The 8,908-nt window shown below is 53.8% G+C and overlaps 1 protein-coding gene across 1 annotated transcript; it reads left to right on the top strand.

Annotated features, from left to right (window-relative positions):
• Positions 1-876: 876 nt before the first annotated feature.
• On the top strand, positions 877-5,689 carry FOXI1 (forkhead box I1). The gene is made up of 2 exons (XM_060634999.3): positions 877-2,581; positions 4,062-5,689. Exons 1-2 carry the CDS (start codon positions 2,005-2,007, stop codon positions 4,619-4,621), a joined length of 1,137 nt encoding a protein of 378 aa, XP_060490982.3. The 5' UTR covers positions 877-2,004; the 3' UTR covers positions 4,622-5,689.
• Positions 5,690-8,908: the final 3,219 nt, after the last annotated feature.

Genomic DNA, 8,908 nt, shown 5'->3' on the forward strand with positions numbered 1-8,908 from the left:
GTGACTGTTTCTTAAAGAGTCATGTCCCCCCCCCCCCCACCAGCAAGCCAGGCCCAGCAGAGAAACTTGAAACAAAGATGGGGCCTCCTTTGCTTTACTCTTCTGAGAGAAGGTACAGTATGCTTACCCCATGCCTAACCTGGGCAGACAGGCCCTTTTGGAGTCACTTCATCCACTGTTCCCTAGTGGGGACAGGTGGTTTCTCAGGACCTGGGAGGACCCCTCCCATCCAGTTACCTGAACTCATCCTCTGAGCACTAATATGCTGCAAACGAGATGCATTCCATGGCCCTCAGGTTTCCCACACGTCAGTCTCCTGACACAGCTGTAAAGGAGAGCAGACAGCCGGGGAAGGGGGGATTCCCTGAGAGGCAGCCCCTCCAGCTAACACAGGAAGTGACCTCCTTCTTCCCCCTCAGGCACACGGGGTCTGGAGGAGTGAGACAAAGTTGAATGGGGAGAAGGAAGGTAGGAGGGCAGGAGGGAGGTGGTGACAAGAGAAAGTGGACTGGAACTTTCTTCCAATCTGCTGATCCAAGAGAGAAGTACTCAGGCTGTACCAAAGCCTGCTCAGGGACAGCTGCCTACCCTCTGAGAAGGGGCCCACTCCCCTCCCCTCAAGCTGAGAGCCTGCCTGGGATGAAGGAGGGCTGGGGCAACCCATCTCTAAGCTCCAGGAGGAGAACGAAGCCCAGGGAGGAGAGGGACTGACCGTAACATGGAGAAGCAGGGAGAGCTGGACTCCCGCTTCGAGAGCCTGAGGCAGAGATGGTATGAGGAGAATGGTGAGTTGAGGGGTGGAGGGCTCTCCTCCAGGCCTCAGCTCTCGGGGGGGGGGGGGGGGGGGGTGGGGGGGGGGTGGGGGGGTGGGGGGGGGCTGCAATCTGAAACATGAAAGGCCTTTGATCAGATAGTGGCCCGGGGGCCTGCTTGGCCCCTGCAGGCAGAAAGAAACTTGCAGAGTGCAAGTTCTCTCTCATCTTCCCCAGAAGCCCATTCAGAGTCTCTTCCTTTGGTCACTGTCTTGATGGGCCCTGCTGTTCCTCCGGGACAATCCCCAGGCCTGTCCACAAGCCCTGTCAGCCTGCCTGCCCTGGGTGGTGTGTTTGGGTGCACACAGGGCGCCTACAGCCTACCAGCTGCCCTCTCTGGCCAGGCTCCTTTCTGTTCTTCTGATTCTCCAAGGCCAGGCTCTTTCCTGAAACTCCAGAAAGTGTGTCTTCCCTTCAGAAGACCCAAAGATGTGGCTTCCCGTAAAGTGCCTCACCCAGTCTGAGTGAGGGGGCGGAGAATGAGGGGTCAGGGTGGGCAAGAAGAGGGGACAGGGGACAGGGAAAGCGACACACAGGAACTGAGAGACAGAGACAGGAGTGAAAGAGAGCTGAGAGAAGCAGAAACACACAGGAGGTGAGCAAGAGGGGACAGAGAAGTAGAAAGAGATAGAAACAAACTCAGAGAGAGAAAGAAGGAAGGGAAGGAGAGGTGTCCAGAACAGTGCTTTGAAAAGACAGAATCCAGAGAAGGGGGAGGAAGAGAAGGTAAAGAATTTGGCAGCAAGGAGGGAAGGAGAGAAGGAGATGCATAGAGGACATTAAGAATGAAAGAAGGGGAGGAAAGGGGAGAGACAAGTGAGGAGAAAACGGGAAGAGAGACAGAATGAAGGAGAAACTAGGCGAACCAGGTGAGGAGGAGAAAGGAGAGAGATAAGGGGGCGAGGGGAACTGGGAAGAGAGAGAAGGAAGAGGGGCACCTTGGACACTGCAGACATCAGCTACAGCACCGGTCTGAGCACGCGCAGTGGGCCTGGCCGGGAGGCCCCCTCCCCTTTGCTCTCAGAGCTGTTGGAGGAGGGGCGGGTCTGCAGCAGGTGGCCGCCCCTGGGTGGGGCCCACAGGCCAAGCCTGCAGGGGTATAAGTGGGAGGCTGGGCCAGCAGAGCACCTGTCAGGGACAGCTCCCCTGTGCAGGTGCCAGGCAGGTGGCTCCGGCCGAGCCCAGCCCCAGCATGAGCTCCTTCGACCTCCCGGCGCCCTCCCCACCTCGCTGCAGCCCCCAGTTTCCCAGCATCGGCCAGGAGCCCCCCGAGATAAGCCTTTACTATGAGAACTTCTTCCATCCACAGGGCGTGCCCAGCCCTCAGCGGCCCCCCTCCTTCGAGGGGGGCGGCGAGTACGGGGCCACCCCCAACCCCTACCTCTGGCTCAATGGACCGGCCATGACTCCGCCACCTTACCTGTCGGGCACCAACACCAGCCCCTTCCTGCCCCAGGCCTATGGTGTGCAGAGGCAGCTGCTGCCAGGCATGTCTGGGCTGGGGGGCGGCGACCTGGGCTGGCTGCCCATCCCCTCGCAGGAGGAGCTGATGAAGCTGGTGCGGCCCCCCTATTCCTACTCGGCTCTCATTGCCATGGCCATCCACGGGGCGCCCGACAAGCGGCTCACCCTCAGCCAGATCTACCAGTACGTGGCCGACAACTTCCCCTTCTACAACAAAAGCAAGGCCGGCTGGCAGAACTCCATCCGCCACAACCTGTCTCTCAACGACTGCTTCAAGAAGGTGCCCCGCGATGAGGATGACCCAGGTAAGGGGGCTGCGGGCGCAGTGTGGAGTGGGTGGGGCAAGCCTCCGATGCCCCCAGGGAAGGTTCATGTCATTCCAAACCAGCACCCCATTCTAGACAGTTCTGATATGGCTGTGTCCCCCCAAGACAGGGGGCTCAGGGTTGTCAGTGAAGGAGACTGGGAGAGCCCAGGGGGAAGATTTGGGTTTTGACCTTGGCTGGACCACGGACCAGCCAGCGACATCCAGCATTTTAGGTCCCTGAGCCTCAGTTTCCCCACCTGCAAAATAGGGAAGGTAACAGTGGCTCCTTTCCAGGCCTGTTATGGGGGTCATGAGATAATGTATGCAGGGATTTTGGTGCTAACAAGCACCCAGTAGACTATAGGAACTGTTATGATTAATCTGAGTCCCCAGCCTTCAGCTCATAGAAAGTCCTTGGGGTGAGTTGGACTAGGCCAAGCCCAGGTGCACCCCCAGCCTTCTGGGAGAAGATCTAACTTTGTTAAATAAGCATGGGCCACATTGTGCTGCCTGCCGTACATAACTTTCTTTAATGCAACCCTGCAGGATAGCTCTTATTAAACCCATTGTACAGATAAGGAGACTGACACTTAGAGGCATCCTGCCTAAGGTGACACAGAATGGAGGGATAGCCATGGAACCTGAAGCTGAGTGGAGGTCTCTCTACCACCAAAGACTGTGAACTTTTCCTTTTTAATGATGACTTTCTAAAATTCAGGGCCATACAGAATGGCCATACAGGGCCGTTAAAAACTCAGCTATGCATTTCCCAGAATTGAAGTCCATTCTTTTTCCCCCACAGGAAGCCAGGGCATGACTCAGAGCCCCCACCTTCGCCCACTTCGAGCCTAGCAAGGGTAGAACTATTGGGGCCCCAGGGGAAGGCAAGTGTCCAGTCCAATGACTGGCCTCACCCGCAGGCTGAGCTCAGGCCTTACCTCTGGACAGCACCTCATGGTGATGCAGCCCAGCTACACGTCTAAGCATCAGCCCTTTCTCACAGTCAGCCTGAGGAAGAAGGGACTGGTACAACCGACCCACGTTTCAGACTAGGAAACTGAGGCTTGCCTGAAGTCCCTCTGCCACTTAAGAGCAAAGCCAGGACTCAAGTCCACCCTTGGACTCCATGCCCAAAACTTTCAGGGAGCCCTGAAGTGTTTCCTTAGTTTTCTCCACGTCAGCAATGGAAGGAACCCCTCCCTTTCCATTCCCCCAGCCCCTGAACATCTCCCAGAGGCCCACATTGTAAGCACTTTCATGGCTCACACCTCTGTGCTCCCAGAGAGCCCAGTTGTGAGCAGGGAGCTGAGCTAAAGATCCCTGTGTTTTCTGTACACTATTCCTCTGTGTCTCTCTCCCTGCCTTTTGTTCTGCCTTTTGCGTGTGTTTCTTTGATGTTTAGTTTGTGACGCTACACAGAAACAGGAGCAGAGCATTTTGTCCATCTCTCTACTTAACCTCTACCACTTTTGTGCCAGGCAAAGGGAATTACTGGACCCTGGATCCCAACTGTGAGAAGATGTTCGATAATGGAAACTTCCGCAGGAAGAGGAAGAGAAAATCAGATGTCTCCTCCAGCACGGGATCCTTGGCCTCAGAGAAAACTGACAGCAGCCTCCTGGTGGGCAGCCCAAAGACCGCAGAGGCCCAGGACATCTTGGACAGTGCGTCACCAGGCACCACAAGCTCCCCAGAGAAGCAGTCCTCACCTCCCCCGTCGGGTACCCCATGCCTCAACAACTTCCTCTCCACCATGACAGCCTATGTGAGCGGTTCGAGCCCGGTGAGCCGCCCTGTGGCAACACCAGGACTGAGCCCTGAGCCTGCTGACAAGATGGGGCAGAACTTGCTGAACTTCAGCTCCTACACCCCACTCACCAACCTCAGCAGCCATGGGGCCGGGGGCGAATGGGCCAACCCCATGCCCACCAACGCTCTCGGCTATGGAGGCTCTGTCCTCAACCAGTTCAGCCCTCATTTCTACAACAGCATCAACACAAACAGTGTCCTCTACCCCAGGGAGGGCACTGAGGTTTAGAACAGAACAGCTCCTGAACCACATGGACATGCATGGGAGGAAAGCAGTTGAGGCCTCCCATGCCAGCACTGCTGTGGTCCAAGACTCTCAACTACCCAGGCATACACAGGAAGCTCAGAGCAATTCATCCTTCCCCTAGAACATTGTGTAAACCTTCTGTTTATCTCACATACGTCCACACACACTCACCAACTTTGCAGTGGAAATACTGGTGCTCCTGATAGCAGTAATCATGGCAGCCATTTGTTGAGTACTTACTATGTGCCAGGTGCTATGCTAGGCTCTTTAAAGGCATGATCACACTTACTATTTACAGTTCCCCTGTGGGGTTCAAATGAATCTCCTCCTTTAACAGATGAGGATACTGAGGCTCTAGGAAGCTAAGTAACTTCACAGGATTGTACAGATTAGTAAGTGACAGAGTCATGAGTTGAGTCTGGGTCTGTATGACCCCCAGAGTTTGGGTGAACAAAGGCAGGAATGGAACAATTGGTTGAACAGTCAAGGCAGGTCAGTGTGTCAGCTGCTTATAAGGCAAGCACATCCACTGCCCTATGGCTGTCCATCAAAATTTAGCCCTGGCCCCAGGCACATCTCATCTTGCTCCAAGGCCTTGTTCTGGGGCTCCCAACTTACCTGTAGGCACTTCTTTTGCTGCCATTCAGGAGGAAAGCCCAAGCTCATGCCCCTGAAGGATAGTGTGTCCCACCTCTCCCCACAGGGGGACATCACTTCCCCAGCCCCAGAGACCTTGAGCAGGGCAGGGAGAGGAGTCATGTACTCCATGCCCCCACTCCAGCACTGTCCACTTACAAAATCTTGTAAAGCCCAGCTTCCTGTGTTCATGTCATGGACCAGTGAGCTGAAAGTGGCTGAGTCTTCCAAGAGAAACAAGGCTGAATGAGCGCTTCCTTTTTTATAGCCCGGGAGAGGTGAATGTCTGAGGAAACAAAGCCTCAAGGGAGGGACCTATAGCCCACTGCACAGGGGTCCATGCCTGCAGCTCCTGGGACTTTTTTCTCATTTTTATATGTATTTACACGCCCGTGATGTGTCATCACAGCATACCCTGGGAAGTGTTTTTGTTTTCTTATTTTCTTTTTAATTAAAACAAAAACAAAAACAAAAAACACTGTGCATGTCCCTTCCTTTTGAGTTTTCCTGTCTCTTAGCTGCTGGTCGACTAATCATGGAGCCAAGTGCAGCCTGGAGCTGAAGGTTTTGGGGCCAGGAGACAGAGAAAGAATGGGCGTTGAGGATTCTATCTTCCTCGCCACCAATGTGGAGATGGGACAAATGTCCCCAGTGAAAAGAGGGGCACTTGCAGGGATGGGGTAAGTGCATGAAGGAAGCCATCCATACTGGACACAAAACAGGAACTGAGCATGACTGTCTTTGCAGCTCAAGCAACCCTCATAGCTGTGCTCTATGTAGTCCCCCTAGTAACCCTGTGAAAGGGGTGCTACTGGTCCCATTATACAAAGGAGAAAACTGAGGATCAGGATGGTTGAACCACTTGTCTGGAGTCCACAGCCTGTCCCTGCCCAGGGCGTCTGACTCCTGCACCTTGGACATGGCTACGCTTAGTGGCAATGAGAACAGTGCTGTTGGCTATGATCCACTGAGGGCTCTAGGCAGGCACCTGGCCAAGTGCTGTGCAGGTGGGAGCTCTTTTATGCTCACAGCAGCCCATGTGTGTGTGTATTGGCGATTCCCTGGGCTGCTGGCACAGTGCATGCTGAAGGACCTGTCCATGGCAGCTGGAAGTTTCTAGTTGGAGTCTCTGCCTGGGGCAAGCATGCAGAAGGCTCAAACCCAGGCTCCCTGGCCACCTGCACGAGCCATGCCAAGCTGCCCACTCAGACTTCGGCAGGGGCTCTCTTTCCCTAGAGTGACAGAGGTCAGGTGGTAAACAACAACAGTAACAATAACAATGATGATAATAATAGCACTCATGAAAGGTTTACTATGTGTCAGGCGCTGTGTTAGGACTTGGCTTGTTTTATTGCATTTAATCCTTCGAATAATCCAATGAAACCAACAGTATTATCTCCATTTTAGAGATGAGAACACTGAGGCCTGGAGAGATTCTGTAACTTGATCCAGGAATCACAGCCAGGATTCAAATGCTGCTGTGGCTGAAACTCTAACCCACTGCACCTAGTGCTGAAAGCCCAGCCTCGTCACAAGGGAGCAAAATCAGGAAAGCTGCAAAGAGAAAAAGCAGGCCTCCTTAGAGACCCCTGAGATTCGTTCCTGGGGTATCCCTTTCCACAGGGAGCCAGACTTCTGGTGGTAGAGGCAGATACAGTGGTGGTGCCCTCGCTGCACAGATGGGAAATGTGAGGCTGGGGGAAGAAGGGACTTCACAAATGTCACCAGGGAGATGGGGCAGAGGCAGAGCTGAAATTCAGGTCTTGAAGCCCTGACCAGGACTTTCTGTCACACTAGATGCCACCAAATTTGCCCCAACTGACTCTGCAGCTCCACCCTCTGTATTGATAATGGCACCTTGCTCTGCAGGCCTCACCCCTTCCCCAGCAAGCCTGCCACAGGTCCAGTCTTAGCAAGGCACAGGGTGGGAAGGGGCCCAGAGACACCAGCCTGGCAGGGTGGGAGGTGGTGGTTTAGAATCCAGGCCACAGCACTCAAGTCTCCCTTCTTCTTCAGCCAGGAATCCAGTGGGGACGGCAGTGAAAGGAATGTCTGCGGGGCTGTGACAACACAAAGACCTTGCCACTGGACTGTGACACTTGAACGTGGGGAGTTCATGGTAGCAGGCCGGGAGCTCACAGGAAAGGACTCACAAGAGGCCCAAGTCAAGAGGAGGACATCCTGGTCAGCTTACACAGGCTGCTTCTTACCCCGCTTTTGGTTCTTGTCCTCTGGGAAGAAACGAGAGCTGGAGAGAAGGGGCAAGGAAGGAATGGATGAAGGAGGACCGGTCATCCACCAAGCATTCAACCCTGTGCACAGAGCTCTGGCTGGATGTTGTATTTATCCTCCCACTACAGTCTGGCTCTCCATTGACCACATGGCCACCAACACCAGTAAAGGGTCTGAGATGAGGGCTTGCTGTGTGTTGGAGGAAGGCTTCATGGAGGAGGTGAGACTAGAGCCAAGAATCAAAGGACCACCCTTGGCTCCCCCCTCCCCATACTCATGTTCCCAAGTTCCCAAACTGAAAGGTGACCCTAGGAATGGGCAACATGGGGGCTGCTTCATCGTGGGGTTTAAAAGTGCCAGAAAATCATCCCCTCAACACACACACACACACACACACACACACACACACTTACATGTGCATTTGACCCCTACACTTGTCCCTAGAGGTCAGAAGCCATTCATTTCAACAGGGAACAAAAACTTACATGCCTCTGTCAGAGGATAATGAAGTTTTTCAGTCCCCTTCAGAGTGGAACAAAAGGACCTATTAGAAGTTTGGTCCTAAGGCCATCACTTCAAAGATGAGGAAACTGAACACTCAGAGAGAGAGAGGGCTGGACCAACATCATGCTGCCCGTTAATAACAGAACACACGTCCGGGCACAAATGTGCTGATTTCCTATGTGGTCCAGGATTCTTGGCACTTCAACATGCTTCTTCCACCACCCGTATCAAACCCCGTCCAGGAGCAGGTCTTGACGGTGGGCAAGAGCATGAGGTGAACGGCAAAGATGGAGGCCAGACCATGGTGGGAGGAGTAGTGGTGCTGACAGGTGACTGAGCAGGTGGGCAGCTGGTCAGAAACCCAGGGACCCTGCCTGGTATTCACAGCCAGGCTTGTGTTCTCCTGTTGAACATGAACAATTTCTCAGAACATCAGCATCAGACAGGGCCACTCACTCTGTGACCGAGACAGATCAAGACACAAACGACCCCCTCCGTAATCATGTGTGAACACAGACAAAACATAGACAGTGTTCAAGCTACAAAAATGACCAAACGTCCCCCATCCTGGCTCCTGTGAGGGGCTACTGCTTCTTTATCAATTACAACTCCAGCCATAGTCTGGTCTTCCCTCACTGTAGGCAAAATTTACTGAGATGCCCAATCTTAGGCTTGCCCCCACCTCCTCCTGGTAGCATTTGAGCCAGAGCAAAGCCTCATTTCCTGACACCCTTCCTGAAGTGCCTAGTCCTTTCTAATACCCTCTCACTGAGAGGCCCACAATTCTCCAACTTATTCAACCACAGGTGTGTCCCTGGTGGCCTTTGGCTGGAGGACATTGACACTGGGCAGGTCTACAACTCATTCATGGATTTGTTTATTCATCAAATGTCTATT

This window comes from Panthera onca, chromosome A1 (assembly GCF_046562875.1).
Source record: "Panthera onca isolate mPanOnc1 chromosome A1, mPanOnc1 haplotype 2, whole genome shotgun sequence".
Taxonomy (NCBI): Eukaryota; Metazoa; Chordata; class Mammalia; order Carnivora; family Felidae; genus Panthera; species Panthera onca.

Bases quoted from the DNA above. Each gene is read 5' to 3' on its own strand.
- FOXI1 (XM_060634999.3), top strand. From the start codon at position 2,005: ATGAGCTCCTTCGACCTCCCGGCGCCCTCCCCACCTCGCTGCAGCCCC. The intron at 2,582-4,061 runs GTAAGGGGGCTG...CTTTTGTGCCAG, and splicing joins CCGCGATGAGGATGACCCAG to GCAAAGGGAATTACTGGACC.